At 38.5% G+C, this 20,205-nt stretch overlaps 1 protein-coding gene across 5 annotated transcripts in view; it reads right to left on the bottom strand.

Moving 5' to 3' along the window:
* Positions 1-20,205, bottom strand: part of LOC138803465 (polycomb protein SCMH1) — an 82,467-nt gene that overhangs the window by 29,150 nt on the left and 33,112 nt on the right. For all 5 annotated transcript variants that reach the window (XR_011364947.1, XM_069987533.1, XM_069987535.1 and 2 more), the window contains exons 7-8: positions 5,832-6,061; positions 940-1,066 (exon numbers count right to left, since the gene is read on the bottom strand). Coding sequence is in view for 4 of the 5 variants with exons in the window: in XM_069987533.1 (XP_069843634.1) it covers positions 940-1,066; positions 5,832-6,061 (357 nt within the window). In the remaining variant the exon portion in view is untranslated. The remainder of the gene's footprint in view (positions 1-939; positions 1,067-5,831; positions 6,062-20,205) is intronic.

Genomic DNA, 20,205 nt, shown 5'->3' with positions numbered 1-20,205 from the left:
GATGGTCTCAAAAATCAAATTCACTCTCACTGAATGTTTAGCACCATTAATGATTGTTTTTTTTTTTTTTTGTCGGTCGTGGGGCTTGAACTCTGGGCTTGGGCGCTGTCCCTCTGCTCTTCAGCTCAAGGCGAGCGCTCTACCACTTGAGCTACAGCGCCGCTTCCTTAATGATTGTTTTAAAAGAGTAAGAAGGGCTTGAACATGGGTGGCTCAAGCCTGTAACCTGTAGCTACTTGGGAGGCAGAGATGGAGGGTTGTGACAGTTTGGATATACAAATTTGTGGGATTCCATCTTGACCAATGGCTGGATATTTACCTTTTATCACAAGCTGTAGGGGAAGCACAATAGTTGGGTGTAGTGGTGTGTTCCTGTCATCTCAGTGACAAAGGGAAACACAAATAGGAGGATTATAGTCTGAGCTGGCCTGGGTATAAACTGAGACCCTATCTTGAAAATAACCAATGTATAAGGGGCTGGAGGAATGGCTCAAATGATAGACCACCTGTTGAGCAAGAGCAAAGCCCTAAGTTTAAACCCCAGTACTATCCTGTCCCCAATCAGAAGAGTTTCATATATATCTGAATCATGACAGGACTACTGGAAGGCTAGAAGGGTACTGGGTGGTAGAAGGGATCATTGAGAGCACCCCTAACTGGGCAGAATGAGTAATATTCTAAACTGGGTCAGGGAGCTCCAGGTGCTTCCTCTTTTCTCCCCAGCTGGCCCCAGTTCCTCAGAAGAACACTTACCCAAGCTTCTGATTGTTGTGATAGAATGAAAGTTTCTCTGACTCTTTAAAATGCCAAAGACAAAACATTTAGAGAAAGACTGTATCTAGGTTTACAAATTTGCAGGGGTTAAGTTCCAGGTAAAAGACAAGAGGAAGTGTAAGTCACTGGGGCTTGGGGCTTGTAGCTAGTTCCAGCCTCTCTTACCTGTGGGGGCCTGCATGGCTGAGCTGGGGATGGTAGCAGCATCTTGGGGGACAGTGCTGGTATCCGGTTCAGGGGTGCTGGTTGTTGGTGAAGTGGGTGGTGGGCTCAGCAAAGTCCGAGGTTTCCTCTGTTAAAATGGATGGGGAAAAGTTTGCTACCTGTGATCAGTAACTTGCCATCTAATTTCTCTATTTCTAGTAATTAATTCACCTATGATATAAAAATGTATTTGTGGGTATAACTTCATTTTATCTTTATTTTTCACTCAGCAACTTGCTCAAAGTTATATATACAGTGAATGCTTAACATTTTTTGAATCTATGTACACAATGCTGATTTTCGGAAGACAGAGCTTACTGCACTTTTACAGTGCATTAACATTTAATATTACCATATAAAATTTGAGATCCTTTATAATAAACTGGGTGGATTAAAACCAAAAAGGAGAACATATGGTATGTTTTTATACTTTGTTTCTCTTTAAATGGAAATGACCCTCATAACTCTATAAAATACTTTCTTCTGCCTACTTCCTTTTCAGCTTATTTCCTGCCCTCCCTTTAAACATCCCACTCTAATAATCTCTAATTATATTATTTCTCTAGAAATATGAAGTACAGTTTTACCTGGCCCACACCTTCACAGGATTAAACTGTCTCTCCTGTTCTTCTTCATTTATTTATTTTTTTGTGTGGTGGTACTGGGGTTTGAACTCAGGGTCTCTTGCTTAGTAGGAAGCACTCAATTTCTTGAGTTATGCTTAGTCTATGCCCTTGCTTCTTGTATTTGCTTTACAAATTTCTGTTCATTTAGGAAGCCTCCCTAAGTTTTCCTCTACTACTTCTTTGATAACTCCTTCATAGTACTTTGTTTATTCCATTTGTCGAAGTACTGTCAACTCACGTTCAGATTTTGGTGCCCCTATTAACCTGAAGCTGTTTAAGGGTTTGAATCTGTATTAATACAAGTTTTTCATGAAGCATACAAAATAGATAATCAATAATAGGGGAGTAATAAAGAGAACCTGAGAGAAATCTATGCTATTCAAGGCAATATTGGGAAGAAAGGTCTTGTAACTTTTTTTTTTTTTTTTGTGGGTCATGGGGCTTGAACTCTGGGCTTGCGCACTGTCCCTCAGCTCTTCAGCTCAAGGCTAGCACTCTACCACTTGAACCACAGGGCCACTTCCGGTTTCCTACTGTTTTATTGGAGATAAAAGTCTCATAGGTTTTCTTGCTCAGGCTGGCTTTGAACGTGATCCTCAGATCTCAGCCTCTTGAGTAGCTGGGATTACAGCCATGAACCACTGGTGCCCAGCCCAAGAAACATTTTTTTAAGAGCCTTTCTGAATGCAAAGTTACCACAACTATCACAGGAATTAACTAAGTGCCTTTCATTAAGTGTCTCATATACGGTCTACTGTCAGGAGCTATATAAATCTGCTTTCTGTGGACACAGTATAAGGAGATCACACTGATGGCAACAGGCATATATCAGATGGCCTTGCCTAGGAAAGGCCATGTTGTAAACCCTCATTAGAAATAGATGACTGCTTACATTTTTGGGTGAAAAATATGGTCATTATAGTTAAACTTCAATCAGTTTGTGGCAAGATTTCAGTTTCTGAAGGAGCAAGTCTGGTGAGTTAGGTGCCTGAGTATTTTGAAAGAAAGCAGAAAGATGAAAAGTATTATTACAGTTTGAGATAGGTGACCTTTCATGTTTTGTAGCTCTTCACACATTACTTCATCTCTATTTTTTCTTTTTCTTTTTTTTTTTTTCTGATCTTAGGGCCTGAACTCTGGGCCATGTTCCTGAACTGCTGTGTCTGAGGCTAGTGCTCTATCACTTGAACCACAACCCCACTTCCAGCTTTTTAGTGGTTGATTGGAGATACATCCTATGGACTTCCCTTCCCAGGCTGGCTTTGAACCGCAGTCCTCAGATCTCAATACTGAAAGTAGTTAGGTTTACAGGTGTGAACCACTGGCATGCAGCTTACCTCATCCTGTTCTTATATGGGAGAAAAATGAGGCATAGAGACTGACCCAAAGAAGCTCTCCTAAGATCACATAAGTGGCCACAAACATAGATAAGACCTAAAACTAATTCTGCCTGGCTTCAAAAGTCTTCCTTTTTGCTTCAAAAAAGAATGTAAAGAATTATGGGGCTACACAGAAGGCACATACTTTTATGGAATTAGGCAAAAGAACAGGAAGGAGAATCATTCAAATGCCAGTACACAAAATACAGGATATGGTAAGAATGATGACTGCTTTCATGAAGGACGGAAAGACTAGGAGGGAAAAACAAGTAAATAATTTTGAGATACACTGCAACTGTATATAGAAAACAGCATAAAAAACAGCATAAAAATGAAAGCTGTTGATCAACAGGAAAGTAGGGGAGGAGAAAGAAAAGTTGGGTCTATTGGGGGGGGTATTAATGTGAGAGATTTGGGTTCTTTCATGAAAGTATGAATTGATACTATTCAAATAGATGAAATTTCTTGAAATTGTGGGGGCACAGATAAGAAAAATGAATGTGTACATGAGTGGAAATCTCATTATGAAATCCCCCCTCATATTGCTAATGCATACTAATACAAGGGCAAAGGATACTCTGGGGGGAGTATAGCAGAAGCAGTAATAATTGAAGTTTTTAGGTTTTGAAGTCTTAACAGCCATTTAATCTAGCTATCCAGCCAGTACTTCTACCTCCCTCTTTATGAAAATATTTCTCCTAAAGAGTCATCTAGTTCCTGATAAAATTTCTCTAGTAGCAGGGACTCATTTACTGTTCCTTCTATTTTGAGATAGCGCTAACTGATCCTTCTTTGTTGAGAGCAAGACCTGTAATTTAAATTTGTTTATTGGTTCTGATTCTGTCTTTAGAATTTCTCAGATATGTTTTTTCCATCTTTTGATTACATTCATTATGTGTCTACATAAATCAAAATCATGCTTTTTCTAGCCTTAGCATCCTTAGTGCACTCAACTTCTACACAACATGAGAAAGAGGGGAGTCTAACAGAGATAAAAATGACTCAAAACTGGGTTTAGGGATAGTGGTACTAGATAAGAAATATCATTATATATTATATAGGAGAAAGTAACATTGAGAATTCCAAGTCAGTAAATAAGAGACAACTAAAACCATCCCTAAAACCATCCATCCGTCCTGTGTATACTGATAAATCTAAAAGACTGAGATATAGTGTAGTCAAGGAAAAAAAAAGAAAAGGAAAAGACTGGGGTATTGAGCTTGAGAAGCTTATATTCTATGAGCACTGAAGATAGGACTACTAAATGAACAAAACAGATCAACAAACCAGTCAACTAACCAGTCCTGAAGAATATGATACTGAAACTGACTGCCCACAGAAAACCAGGCATCATTTCCACATCAAAACACAAATATTCTAGTTCAAGAAGGGTGTTTCAAGAAGTCTCTATAGTTAGGAAGTGAGTGGAGGAGGAGATGTTAAAGAGGTCCTAGAGATGCTACTGAGAAACCTTTTCACATCAATGTTTTTCTTAGAGAAGATACTCATGAAAACTAGCATGACTAAATTCATGTTCAGTAAGGCTTGATTCATCAGTCTTTCCCAGTACAAGTGTTATATTGCTTAAGAGTGAACATGTGGGGGCTGGGAAGGTGGCTCAGTGGTAGAGCGCTTGCCTTGCATGCATGAGGCCCTGGGTTCGATTCCTCAGCACCACATAAGCAAAAAGAAAAAAGCTGGAAGTGGCGCTGTGGCTCAAGTTGTAGAGCACTAGCCTTGAGCTGAAGAGCTGAGGGACAGCGCCCAGGCCCAGAGTTCAGGCCCCACAACCGGACCCCCCAAAAAAAATTAAAAAAAAAAAAAGGGTGAACATGTGGTAGGGCAGCAGTGACCTTGGAGATAAAAGATTTGGGAAGCAATGGATGTAGAATTTGCCACTCATTAGGAAAATATTTCCTGTATCTGCTAATTTACTTAATAAAATAATGTTAACACTGTCTCCCAGAATTCTGAGATCTTATGATATGTAAGTACTGACATCTAATATAGAGTCTGACACTAAATAGGTAGTATTTTTTTTTTAAGAAGAGGAGGTAGGGATAGCAAAAATAAAACACATTCAAAGAATTAATTTCCTCTCTTTATTTGCTGGGCATCTACTCTGGGAAAGTTAATTAGAAGCAGGGCCTTCTATCTATGGAAGTTATATAATTTTCAAGTCAAAATTTGTTTCCTATCACTACTCTCCTTTTTCTAATATTACCAAATTATATGTAGGTACTGGGAAGAAATGATAAACTAAGGTAGTCCTTTTAAAATCATGTGGAGGTGGAATAGGGCTCTTTTAAAGATGAATGGATATGAATATAAATTACCCCCCCTTTTTTTTTTTTGTCGGTCATGGGGCTTGAACTCTGGGCCTGGGCACTGTCCCTCAGCTCTTCAGCTCAAGGCGAGCGCTCTACCACTTGAGCTACAGCGCCACTTCCGGTTTTCTGGTGGTTTATTGGAGATAGGAGTCTCACAGTCTCTCCTGCCTGGGCTGGCTTTGAACCGCGATCCTCAGATCTCAGCCTCCTGAGTAGCTAGGATTACAGGCGTGAGCCACTGGCGCCTGGCAATTACCCCCCTTTTTGTGCTGAGTTTGAACTCAGGGCCTGGGCTCTATCTTTGAGCTTCTTTTGCTCAAGGACAGTGCTCTACTACTTGGGCAACAGCTCTATTTCCAGATTTATAGTAGTTTATTAGAGGTAAGAGTCTCACAGAATTTCCTGACCACACTGGCTTCCAAACCATGAACTAGGATTATAGGTGTGAGACACCTGTGCCTGGTGAATTACTCTTTTCTAACCCCTTATACTTTTCTGGGAAGTGCATTTTTACCTACCTTACTGCCAGGTTTGGGGCCCCTCTTCTTTGGGAATTTCAAAGGTTCAGTTGACTTGGATTGGGTAGAGATGGTATGGGCAATAAGGGTCTTAGGTGTTCGGCCCCTCTTCTTTCCTGGTTTACGTCCCTTCTGCCCTGGTTGATGCTCCAAGATAGTTTTGCTGCTGTGGATGCTGGGCTTCTCAGAGTTCACTTCAGATGCTGGATAGGGACTCTTTGGAATCACAACTGCAAGAAAAAGACTCATTCTATCACCTCTTCATCTCTCTGCATTCCTGTCCCCCAAAGAAGAAAATAAAATGACTGTGCTCTGGCATGAGTAGTTACATCCCAGGAAGCTAGTTTTCTGGCCTTTGACCTAATTGTTTAGACAACAGCAAAAGAAAATTTAATTTACATTGTCTACAATTGAAAGTTTTAAATTATCTGTCTAGCAGATATGGGATGAAAACATTAAAATTAAAAACATTAAATTTGAAGCATAAAATAGAAAATCTTTGTAAGTTACTAATCAGATAATATTCAGAATATGTAAAGAACTAAAAAAATTTAACATCAAAATATCTCAATTAATAACCTAATTATTAAATGGGCAGATAAGCTGAATAGTTTTTGAAAGAAGTACAAATGGTCAATGAACACATGGAGAAATGTTCAAATTCTTAGCCATAAAGGATATGCTAATCTAAACAGTGAGATTCCATTTCACCTTAGTCAGGATGGCAATCATCAAGATAACAAATAGGCCAGGGGAGAAAAAGACTCAATTGGCAGAGTGCTTGCCTAGCAAGGAGAGAAGCCATGAGTTCAAATCTCAAAAAGGAACTTTCTGAATCCCTCCCAAAAGGAAAATAAGGAAAAAAGCTTGTGAGAATACAGATGCAAAGGCAGGGAGGAACTCTCATGAGAAAACTGAATATTGATGTGTGTCTAACCAAGAATAATAGATCATGAGGGTAGATGAGAGGAAATGACATAGACCTAACTGGAGAACAAGGTAGGGGCAAAGATTTATTAAACAAGAAACAAAAACACTAAAATTACAAAAGAGAAATTATATATCTAACTTTATTAAAAGGAAAAAAATTCTAAGCTGGACATGTGGCTTTAGTGACAGAATATTTGTCTACCATGTGTTAGGTTTTAGGTATGAACCCCAGAACTAAAAAACAAAGAAAATAAAAAACAAAAATTCTTCATCAAAATATTTAAGAAAATAAAAACATGCAAAAAACACATCTAGATTAATATAAATAACTAAAAATCGTAATAAGACTGACAGCCTAAAACTTAAAAATAGACAAGACTTGAAGAGATATTCACAAAAATTAATGTACAAATAATCAGTAAGCAAATAAAAGTTGCTGAAAAGTTTGTTAAAACATAAATTAGGGGCTGGGAAGGTGGCTCAATGGTAGAGTGCTTGCCTCACATGAGGCCCTGGGTTCCATTCCTCAGTACCACATAAACAGAAAAAGTCGGAAGTGGCACTGTGGCTCAAGTGGTATAGCTCTAGCCTTGAGCTGAAGAGGTGAAAGACAGTACCCAGGCCCAGAGTTTAGGCCCCACGACCAACAAAAATAAAACAAAACAAAAAAAAACCCCATAAATTAGAACCGTACCTCCAACAAAAATCACCAAAATTAAAGTAACTGACAATACCTAATAATGATGAAATTAATTAGAACTCAAAATTACTGATGGGAATCTAAGCCACTGGAAAATTATTGAGCTGTAAGACCCAACTCCACACTTAGGTGTGCCCATGAGAATAGAGAAAAATGACCATTGAAGGCATGTGCAAGCACACTTATCCCAGAGACATTCTTTTTTTTTTTTTTTGGGTCCGGTCGTGGGGCCTGAACTCTGGGCCTGGGTGCTGTCCTTCAGCTCTTCAGCTCAAGGCTAGCGCTCTACCACTTGAGCCACAGGGCCACTTCCTCCTTTTTCTGCTTATGTGGTGCTGAGGAATTGAACCCAGGTCCTCATGCATGCAAGGCAAGCACTCTACCACTAAGCCACCTTCCCAGCCTCCAGAGACATTCTTATGCATGTGCATTAGCATTATGTAGAAGAATACCCACAGGAAAAGTATTTATAATAAATGAAAATTTGAACTTATCTAAAAGTCCACTACTAATAAAATGGATATAAGAGAAAGGTGTAGCTCAATGGCAGAGTACATATATACTTAGTGTGTATGAGGTCCCTAGGTCCAATTTCTAACATGTACACATAAAAATTTGGAAAATATTTTACAGTTAGTAGTTCTCAGAGCATAGTCTGGGTCCTAGAAACCTTTCAACACTAAACATTATTTTTCCTTTGTATACTCATCTTTTCCCAGTAGAACTTTCCAGAGACTATGTATAAGATGTTAATCTAACACCACTAAAAATTTCCTTGTGTTTCTTCCTCCTTTGTCTCTGTCTTTTTCTCTCTCTCACTGTTCTTCTCTTAAGAACATAAGTTCTATCTTAGCAAAAGCCTAAGTGTATAATACACATCATTAAGTATAGGCACTATGTACAGAAGATTTTTAGTACTTGTTATCTTATTGATCTTATGGTTGAAATATACTCAATGAGCAACAATTCTCCATTATCTACTTCCAGCCCCTGTCATCCTAGATTTTGCTTGTATGCATTCTATTTTAGATACTTCATATAAGCAGAATCATGTAGTAGTCCTTTTTTTGTGCTGGTACTGGAGCTTCAGAGCTTTTCACTGTTGCTTAGCTTTTTGCTCAAGGTTGGTACTCTACAACTCTACCTCCACTTCTGATTTTTTTCTGACGAACTGGAGAAAAAGATTTTCTCTGGGCTGGCTTTGAATAGATCTTCTGAAATCAGCCTCCTCAGTTTCCTGAGTAGCTAGGATTATAGGGCAGAGACACTGGTTCCTGGCTAGTATTGTCCTTTTGCAGCTGCCTTATTTCATTTAGCAAAATGTCTTCTGGGTTCACTCATAGTGTTACAAATGGCATGATTTATCAGTCTCTTGTCTTTCTTTTAAATTCAGAATTCTGTTGTATGCATATACCAACTTATTTGTTTATCTGTTCATGAACATTTGGCTGTTTCCATGTAATATGTGCTTATAGATTCATTTTTACTAAGTTCTAATTTCTACTTTGATGATATGGACAGATATAATTCACAAAAGCTCTTTTTTAATTTTTTTTTTTTTTTGGGTCCGGTCGTGGGGCCTGAACTCTGGGCCTGGGTGCTGTCCCTCAGCTCTTCAGCTCACAGCTAGCGCTCTACCACTTGAGCCACTGCGCTACTTCCGGCTTTTTTCTTTTTGCTTATGTGGTGCTGAGGAATCGAACCCAGGGCCTCGAGCATGCAAGGCAAGAGCTCTACCACTGAGCCACCTTCCCAGCTCTCTTTTTTAGTTTAAAAAAAATTTTTTTTTTGTCCGTTGTGGGGCTTGAACTCTGGGCCTGGACACACTGTCCCTCAGCTCTTCACCTTAATGTGAGCACTCTACCAGCTGAGCCACCACGCCTCTTCTGGTTTTCTGGTGGTTTATTGGAGATAAAGAGTCTCACAGACTTTGCTGCTCAGGCTGAACCGCAATCCTCAAATCTCAGCCTCCTGAGTAGCTGGGATTACAGGTGTGAGCCACCAGTGCCTAGCTTAACAAATAAAAGCTCTTTGAAGGCTTTAAGTATATAAAAGTTCCCTAAGATCAAAGGGATTGAGAACCACTCATTTATAATTACAATCACTTCCTTGTCCTTTTCTCATCTTCCAAGACACTTGCTTAGAAAGAAACTCAACCCTGTTAAACTCAACTTTCAACCTATTTCACACTTAAGCCAGAACAACTTAAATGATCTCACTTTAAACTAGTTATTGTAAACCCCAAGACTGTTCCATATTTCTCCATAATAGACCATGAAATAGATGCTGAGTAGTAGTAAATTATTCACTTTGGAGTTTTTGTGGTCACACAACAAGGTGTATGCCACACTGGATGCCATCTCAGTTGGCATCCAGTACATCTTTGTAAAATAAAAGTGGAAACAGGTAATAAAAGAACATAATAGGACATTACTCACAAATTCTAGTGATTGGAAAACAGTTTTGCTTCTGTTTCCTTTAAGGCTATACATAAAAGTCCATAATACCAATTGGCACAAAGAAGTTGCCCTCTCTGGCCTGAAAGACATGAACAAAAGAAACCAACCAATTACATAGACTGAATAGTTCCTAAAAATCAGGTTTTTCAGGTCTCATGTGAGCAGCATGGGGATTAGGCTTCATGCTAATTTAAAAGCTACCTAATAAATAGATTTTCTTCAAGTATCCTGAGGGACTCAATGATTTGGAAGTTCTTATTGGGTACCCTTGATTTGCCTTGTTACATTCTAATTTAATTATCCTAGTTGAGAAAAAAATGCTATCAAGAGATCACAGATCTATTTCTGGTTTTCCTTCCTTAATGATCTGACCTTGAGTCTGTCATTTAAATACAATCTTTCTTTAGTTTTCCAAATGTCAATAATAAAATAATTTAATGGCTATCTTCAGAGAAAGACAAAAGATAGGAATAATCACTAACACATTTGATGATACTAATATCGACAGAATTACACTTTTCATCAAAAATATTTTGAGGCTAAGCATAGTGATTCATACCCATAGTCCCAGCTATTCAGGTGACAGAAATTGAGGGATGTTCAGTTCAAGATTAGCCTGGGAAAAGTTAGCAAGACTCCATCTCAAGCAGTAAGCCTAGTGTGGAAGCACACACTGTCATCTCAGCTATGTAGGAGACGCTAAGTAGGAGGATATTTATTGGTCTAAAGATGGCCACACATAAAAAGTAAGATCCTATTTGAAAAATAAAGCAAAAAGGGCTGAAGATATGTGACTTAACTGATCTAGCACCTGCCAACAAGGACAAGGCCTAAAATTCAAATCCTAGTATCACCAAAAAAACCATACATTTTTTAAGAAAGTTCTTAAAATTCTCTGTGATAATTTTGCAGAGGCTGCCATTTCTCACCTTCTTTGATAAATGAGGAAAGTGAGCCTCAGAGAAGTGATGGTGGCAGAACTGGGCATGATTTTAAGATTTGGAGTTTTCACAACATACATTGTCATGTTACCTAAGAAGCAATCTGATTGGTGGGAGTCCAAGGAATAGAATTTATGTGTTAATTAGTTTGACTACATTAGTTGAAAATCTGATGAATTCTAAGCATTTAGTTTGCCAAACAAACTAGAGCAGGCACAATCCTGGTGGCAGAATTTTGCATATCAATCACTGTTTACCCTATGTGGAAGGTACAAGGTAAGCCTGAATATCTTCATCAGGAATGAACAGGACACTCAGAGAGGATGAGGTCAAGACAAAAAGACATACTGGCCAATTTCAAGGGGCTTCCGTTGACTAAATGTGAGACAGTTTCAGTATCAAAACAAATTATAGTAAAAAAAATTTAATATAGAACCCAGATTAACACATATATACAAAATGAGAAATTAGGAAATAATTGATTCAAATAAGATCCACCAATAGATTATAAAACTAAAGGGTGAAAGTTTAATAAGGATTAGAACATCTATTATCTCAAAGTATTTCTCATAATTAACTACAAGAAGAAACGTAATTATGTGGTGAAAAATCTTGGCAGACACAGCCTGATTCAAAGAATTAAAGGTACTCTTTGAAGTAATGAGACAGAGAGGAATCTTGTATCTCTAAACAGAATGCTTTAATAGCCTTAATCTGACTATAGCCTTAATCTAATCATGGGTTAACATCAAATAATCCCAGACTGAGAACCAATCTATAGAATAATCTGTAGAATATATATTTATAAACATATATTAAAAAGATGAATAACTGATCCAGATGAATGGAAACTAAAGGGACATGATAACTAAATACAATTTATGATCCAGGATTTTGTTTTCCTAAAGACATTACAATATTGGGTCCAACTGGCAAACTATAAAGTTTAAAGATTATTATTAATATGAATTATTGTTAACATTAATTTTCTGGTTTAAATAGCTAAGGTCTACTAATTCTTTGATATTAAATAAGGTCTACTACTTTAATATTAAATTTCTGATTATAAAAACAGCATTATGCCAACGTAAGTGAATGCCTTTTTAAGAAAACACATACTATCTGCAGTGAAGAGTATGTGTATGCAGTGAAGAGTATGTAAGTTGTCAAATGGTTCAGAGAAAATGTATTATGCATTGAGAGAATAGTAGTGTAAATGGATGCCATCTTAATATTTGGTGACTCCTACTAAAAGGCATAGGGGAATTCTTTGTATTACTGTTGCAACTTTTCTGATTAGGTGAAATGTATCACAATGTTTTGAAACAGAGTTAGCAGTATTGCTAAATGCATTTATTATACACTGGGTTAAAAGAATCCAGAGGAGAAATGACTGTCTGCAAGGGAAGGGGAAGGGACAAGGTAGAAAGACAAGTGAGGCTATCAAGCCATATCTGAAATGGCTTTTAACCCATCTCTGAAGAATGAATGACTTTGTAATAAGAAGGCATGGGTAAAGGAGGTGGGGAGAAAAGTGCCTTAGACAGAGGGGACCCCATGGACAGAGGACAGTGGTGAGAGTAGGTTTATATGAAGACCTGTGGGTAGTTCTGTGTGGCTTAAGTCCATTAGAAGAAGCAGATACAGTTTAGAAGAGACACTGTGGTCAGCTTGAGAACAGTTCACATAGCATTTAAAGCATCTTCTAACTTTAGTACATGGATTCTGTTGCAGCACAAAAGATATAATTGGTCTCCCCTCCTTGTCAAATTTCTTCTGATCTATGCAAATAGGTGTACATTATCTAATTTTCATTCTCTTGATCCTGATAATGGCTAATAATGTCACTAAAGATAGATATAAACTATTAAGACCATGAATAGAGGGAGGATAGTTTATATACAGGTCTTCTCCAAAGATGAATTCATATTGCTGAAAAGGAACTGAATTTTACTGAAGACCTGCTATGAAAGAGGCATCAACTGGGCACCGGTGGCTCATGGTTCATGCCTGTAATTGTAGCCACTCAGGAGGCTGAGATCTGAGGATCACGGTTCAAAGCCAGCCTGGGCAGGAAAGTCCGTGAGACTCTTATCTCCAATAAAGCACCAGAAAACTGGAAGTGGACTGTGGCTCAAGTGGTAGAGCATTGGCCTTCAGCTGAAATGCTGAGGGACAGCACCCAGGCTCAGAGTTCAAGCCCTAAGACTACCCCCCCACCCCACAATCACCCCCCCCCTCCACCAAAAAAAAAAAAAAAAAAAGGGAAAGAAAGAGGCATCATACTTTGTGCAAGGGAAGAATGAAAAATCCTCATTGTTACTAACATGTACTTGGCTACATCAGAAGAGTATACACTGGTAGTTAAAAAAATGAACTTTTAAGTCTGCTTATGAAGGATATGTAGTATCTCGGCCACGGTTACCTACGAGGCAAGGCTAGAATTTGAATCAAAGATGTCTTTGCTCTTTTCTATCATTCCATATTTTTAGTCAAATAATAAGTAGTGAGAATATATTACATAGTCAATTATACCATATAAACTAGGAGTAGAGTAGCAAATAAAGTTTCTCTGAGCTGAAATTGACATGAGAAAGAATCAAGCATACATGGATCTAGGGCAGAGGAAAACCCAGATGTGAAGGCCTAAAGGAAATAGTGAATTTGGTTTGTATAAGAAACAAAAAGAAAGGGAGATGGTATCAGAGTGAATAAAGAAAATGATTGTATAAGATAATAAAATAACATAAAAAAAGCAACAAATGGAGGGAGTGAGGAAAGAAGAAAAGAAGAGGTGAAAGAAGGCAGGAAGGAGAAAAAGCAAGACTGGCTCTTATTAGAGATACAATAAATCATGTGTTCTAAACCACATGAAGCTGTAGAATGGAAATAATTCTTTTTTTTTTTGGAAATAATTCTTCATGAAAAAGTTAAATCAGCCAAATTAACAAATGAGCCAACTTGGGGATCTGTAACATTTCTTTTTATGCATATACAGAGGTGTTTCCTCTTCCCAGAATGGAAGAAGTCCTAGATACTGGGACTTGGTTCCAAGGTGAACCAAGTGCAAAGGGCATCACTGAGGAACCAGTCACGGACTGTGAGGGTTGGCTGATTTGGGGAGTGCTATCATGAAATGGTGACAACTCACTAAGTCAGGCAGTTCGTGGTTCAGAAATGATCAAGGACAACTATCAGGACTGGCAGAAATGTGAAAAATTTGGGGATGAGGAAATGTTACGAAATGTGTTCCCCAAACTGGGCATGCCTATTATCCCATCTACTTAGGAATCTGAGATCTGAGGATTGAAGTTTGAAGACAATTGCAGCCTATCATATGGCTTTTGGATGTCACCTCCTAAGTAAGATAGGCAAACAAATTTTTGGTTCCCTGGAACCCAATTTTAATTCAGAAGCAGCTATCAAAAGTGGACTGTGGGGGCTGGGAAGGTGGCTCAGTGGTAGAGTGCATGCCTTGCATGCCAGAGGCCCTGGGTTCGATTCCTCAGCACCACATAAGCAAAAAGAAAAAAAAGCCGGAAATGGTGCTATGGCTCAAGTGGTAGAGCGCTAGCCTTGAGCTGAAGAGTTGAGGGACAGTGCCCAGGCCCAGAGTTCAGGCCCCATAACCGGACCCCCCCAAAAAAAAAAAAGTGGACTGTGGACCCCTTGCATCCCTTAAGATTGAAAGGGACCAAAATAGTTTAGAGGAGAAATGAAGTGGATAAACAGAGGAGGAGACTGGGAAATTAAATAAATAGATACTAAAAGAATCAGATTTAAATATTAGAACCAGGAGGTAAAGACTGAAAAACCTCAGTTCAACCCTCAGGACATGTGAACACACACACGCACGCACGCACGCACGCACGCACGCACGCGCGCGCGCGCCAAGTTTCCTTCATCTTTTTGTTATAAATGAGTGTTTATCTTTTGTTTTTCTCTTCTAGTCAGTTATTATTGACATTCAAAAACTTTCATTTTATTACTGTAATAGTTCCTCAAAAATCATCTAGGAAACTAAGAATAAAATTCAGCAACAGAACTTACATTACTGGTTTCCAATAATATTTTCTTAAGAACCACCTATACTTATTTTAAATAGGGGATTTTACAAGTCAGTATGCATTGATGTTGGCGCATGATAAATGTTACACTGAAAGCTTGCCAGCAAAATCTACAAGGTTTATATATTCCCAATAAGACAGCAAGTATAGTCAAATTTATGAACTGCCTAAGTCACATCTATTTCCAGGAATGTGAAAGATATGAGTTGTTTTAATACACATAAACTTGCTACTGGAATTAATGAAGGCAGGAGCTGGTAATAGGCAGAGATGAAAGGCAGCAATAGGTATCTGGAAGAGAGGCATGGGACAAGATTTTGCTGTTCATAAAGATTACTGGCTCAGATAAGGCCTGCTGGGAAAATCTATGATTATCTTCCTGTTTCAAAGTTTTAACAATAATAACATGCAAAATCCCCTTTGCCTTATTTACAGGTTCCAGAGATTAGGATATCGATATTTTTGGGTACCATTCTACCAAGTACACATGGTAAGATTTCTAAAAGTACTGACCTATTGTCAGTTTTTCTATATGTCATCTGTTATCTCCTTAGCTTTCTGAAATTGTCTTTCAGCCCCACTAGTCCAGAGAAGTTGCTCTTACTAAGAACACATTGAAAGGAAAACCATCTCTGTTTTCCATTATACACAGGCTGCATAGGAGTTGCTCCATCCTCCTTCTGAAATATCTCAGTTTTCAATTCATTTTCACCAGGCTTTCTCAGTTTTTTTTTGTGTGCTGGCAGGCTTTAATTCTCAGCTTCTGGCTCAGCTCTGATCCTTTTTTACCCTGTTCTATAGGTTTTCATGTCTACATACTCTCCATATACTGAGAAAAATGATACCTCTATGTTTTGAGTTCCCTGTGAATTTTATACTCATTTATTTGACTAACTATTCATCATCCCTAGAAATCTAAAAGTCATTTAGAAAATAGTATAGCCAAAAGATACTCTTTTGGTTGTCCACTAGGTAGACAGAATTAGAATTAAATTCTTTCCTTCATAATATAGTACCATATATAATTTTCCCATATTACTATTTCTATTTATGTATCATAAGCACACAATAGAGAGAAGAGTTGGAGAGATGAGTGAATAAAAATCAGTTACCACAAATGATTAATCACAAGGCCAAAGCTGGAATGAGGAAAGAGATTGTATGTACTGGGTAGTGGTGGGAGAGAGAGAGAGAGAGAGAGAGAGAGAGAGAGAGAGAGAGAGAGAGAGAGAGAGAGAGAGAGAGAGAGAGAGAGAGAGAGAGAGAGAGAGAGAATGTGTGTGTGTATGAGAGAGAGACAGAGACAGACAGACAGACAGAGACAGACAGACAGAGACAGAGATAGGGGAGAGATACTATGAAACGAGGAAATAGCATATTAAGGCCAAAGCTAGAAAACTATGAAAAGTGAAAGGAAAAATAGATAAGGAGCTGTTTTCATCAGTGATCAAAGAATTTGCTATTAAGTACTGTGCCCCAAACTTTCCTGGTAGAGCTAGCAAGCACTTTATTAGGACACAGAGAAGCATCTTGACCACCTATGAAACCAGTCTTCCTACTTATGGTTTATTGGAAAAAGCAGCTGAGTGGAGGGCAGGAGGTGGTTCAAGTACATACGTGTATGTGTTCAGAGACTGAGAGGTAGTGAATGTTGGGTCTGGATAAGGGTTGAGTATCCTTTGCCATTCTTAACTCTGGCCATCTCGTTTTCAAAAATTAAAAAAAACAAACAGAACATTAGTTAAATAGTGTTTGAGGTATCTTTCTTTGGTATAAATCTTGGGGCTTGAAGTCAGGGTCTGAATGCTATCCTTGAGATTTTTTGCTGAAGGCTAACACTCTAACACTTGAGCCAACTGCTCTACTTCTGGCATTTTGGTGGTTAATTGGAGACAGGAGTCTCATGGACTTTCCTGTCCAAGCTAGCTCCGAACTGTGAACCTCAGATCTTAGCCTCCTGATCAGCTAGGATTAGAGGTATTAGCCATTGGTACTTGGTGATATCTCTCATTTTTGTAATTAAGTAAATGTCTTTGGGTGAGGATAAACAAAAATGGAATCAGAAAATATAGTATGGTATATCTCACTCAACAAATATTACTGAATTACCTCCATGTGCCATGTTCTGGGAATATAAAGATGAAGCTATTAAGTCAGTACTATTTAACATGGATTCATGTAGACATGGAAGACTAAAATCCTTTAGTTCCTCATTAATGCTATACTGAAAGCCTAGCATTATTTTCTGTGCTTCAGGGGTAGTTTATAAAATATAGTAGATATAAAATAATGTTTGAGACCTGAAATGTTGGCTTCTTTAATAAATCCCTACCCCCAGCACAGCTGTTTCTCACTGAATACTGCAACAGTTGGCAAACTGATGCTTTTACCTTTAGCCTCTTATGACTTCTATCCTTTAGTTAATAGGATGGTTTTGAACACAAAACCCTCTTTAGTAAAAGCATTCAAAAGCCCTCAGAGCTCACAGGGTGAAAAGTAGCTCCTTCAAGTGTTCTCTAAATGAAGCTGTGTACTTTCTATGCTTTCCTCTCCAGCCTTACCACTCTATTTCCCTACAATCTAGTCACTTAAACATTATTTGAAGGGTTGTCAACTATACTTTTTGTGTGTGCTGGTTCTGGGGCTTGAACTCAGGTCCCGAGTGTTGTCCCTGAGTTTTTTGATCAAGGCTAGCACTCTACTTGAGCCACAGCTCCACTTCTAGCTTTCTGGTGCTTAACTGAGCCTGGGCTGGCTCTGAACCACGATCCTCAGCTCTCAGCCTCCTGAGTGGCTAGGATTATAGTGTGAGCCATTGGTACCCAGCCTCAACTATACTTTTAATTTAAAAACAAACAAAAACTCTGTCTTCACTCATCTGCTGGCTAGCGTTCTGTCTCCATGATCATTTTAACTATTCCTTAATCTAGAACCCTTGACCTCCAACCTCCAATCACTCATAAAAGTTGAGTCCTATGTATGTTGCTACTTTTTTGCGGGGAAGGGTGGGGTTGGTCATGGGGCCTGAACTCTGGGCCTGGGCACTGTCCCTCAGCTCTTCAGCTCAAGGCTAGCACTCTAGCACTTGAGCCACAGCACCACTTCTAGCTTTTTCTGCTTATGTGGTGCTGAGGAATTGAACTCAGGGCCTCACGCATGCAAGGCAAGCACTCTACCACTGAACCACCTTCCCAGCTCCTGTATGTTGCTACTTTAGCAATTAAAATTCTCTATTTGTCTTGTCACAGAATTGTGAGTTCCAAAGGCAGCTAACTGAGCCAATGACTAGGCTTGTTGTAACCTGATAGCTAGAACTTGTTTATACAAGTTGTAGCCTAGGATTTATGATTTTAGTTGTACTGTTCTTGTCTCTAGTTTTCCCTCTGTAGTCTAGGATTAAAATTTTATCAACTATCTTTCTGTTCCAGATTCTAAAATGGATTGTATCATCATGTCCTGTGTAGTTTTATAATAACAAAAAATAGAAAAATCCTTAAAAGTATAAACATTACTTCTCATAGAAAAAGGAAGAGACTTTTGGAAAGTCTTGTTTGTATATTTAGCTCAACAGGTGCACTCAAAGGCATAACTTCCACTGGCTTTCATATTTGAATTAGCAGGTATAAAGACAGACAGAGACAATAACACTATATGAAGTCATAGGAGTCTGTTGTATAATCCAGAATAGCAATATACTAATTTTAAGTAAAAATATAAGCACGTCATGGCATAGACAGGTTCTCTACCTGTTAAAAATGTATGCAAAGCTAGCTAAGCTACAATCTGAAAGTGACTTCCCCAGCATCAAATCAGAGCAATGCTTTTTATTTATTTGTTTTTGTTGGATCGGATCTTGAACTAAAGAACTACACTCTAGCTTTTTTTACTCAAGGCTAGCATTCTGTCACTTTGTGTACGTGGTGGGGCGAGGAAGAAGGGTCCTGGGGCTTGAACTCAGGGCCTGGGCATTGACTCTGTGAGCTTTTCTGCTCAAGGCTAGCACTGTACCACTTTGAATTACAGCACCACTTCTGGGTTTCTGGTGGTTTGTAAGAGGTAAGAGTCTCAGAGACTTTCTTGCCTGGGCTGGTTTTGGACCTCAATCCTTAGATCTCAGCCTCCTCAGTAGCTAGGATTATAAACTTGAACCACCAATGCTCAGCTACTTTGCTTTTTAGATTAAAAAAAATAAAACATGTGTCTTTCAGTTTTAAGTCACTCAATATGATCTAAAAAAGAAATAAGAAACGAAAGTTTCTGGCCTTTTCTAAGTAAGAATGCTGGATTAGCTGGAAGGTTGGTAGTTCCTATCCATCATTTTGGGAGGTCAAAGAGCTTCAACTAGCTTAGTGAAGGAGAACAGGAGAGGCCGTGAACAGCAGGCATGCAAGATTCTCTTTAGAGAGCAGAGCTGTGTGGCAAGTGAGCTGGTCTCTTTGGAATTAAGCAGGAGACTTGTCAGGAGTTGTTTGCTACCTATTACCAACATTAGTATTTCCATGTTACTAAAGAGATGGGAGGCCCTTCAAAGAACTAGTACAGCTTCACTCTGTTTTGTAGAATGACATTCTCAAAGCAAAACAAGCATGTGCTCCCATTGGGGTTAGAACTCAGTGCAATATTATACCATACCATTTCTTTGTATTTCCTGTCAGGGATTTGGAAGTCCACAACCAGGTTTTCAAATGAAGTTTGGAAGTGGTGAAGCCAGTGGAGAATGGAATATGGGCAATACCACTCAATTCTTGGTCTAACAACAGCTCGCACTACTGGAAGATCTCCATGATTTCTCCCTTTAGACTTAGATATGAACACAGACAAATCACTTAAATACTAAGCTCCAGTTTTCTGTAAATGAAACAGATCTGAAAATAATTATAATTAGTTTTGAGTGACCAATAAGTGGAAACAATGTATATAAAGGAATAGTAATGAATTTATTACTTTTCCCTATTTACCATAAGAAAGGAACATTTGAAACTTACTTTGAACTTTTAAACATTTGCACAAGGTGGGAAGGATGGAGGGGATAGTATAATCAGAAAGAGAACAGAATCACATACAAAGAACATCTTGTTTTGTGAAATGAATTGTGTAACTGCATTCTTTCCACATTGTATCACTTGCTTCTCAGCCAGGAAATGGAGAGTGAGACCACTGAAGTGCTATCATGGAAAGATCCACTGGGGGACCTTCTGAGGTAGAAGGATGGGCAGGGGAGCTTACTAGAGGGAAGGATGGAATGATAAATGCTGGAATGATGGTGTATGACCTGTT

This window comes from Dipodomys merriami, unplaced genomic scaffold (assembly GCF_024711535.1).
Source record: "Dipodomys merriami isolate MVZ:Mamm:240054 unplaced genomic scaffold, mDipMer1.0.p SCAF_34, whole genome shotgun sequence".
Taxonomy (NCBI): Eukaryota; Metazoa; Chordata; class Mammalia; order Rodentia; family Heteromyidae; genus Dipodomys; species Dipodomys merriami.
Note: the sequence above shows the minus strand (reverse complement) of the source record. Positions and strands in the feature narration are given on the sequence as shown.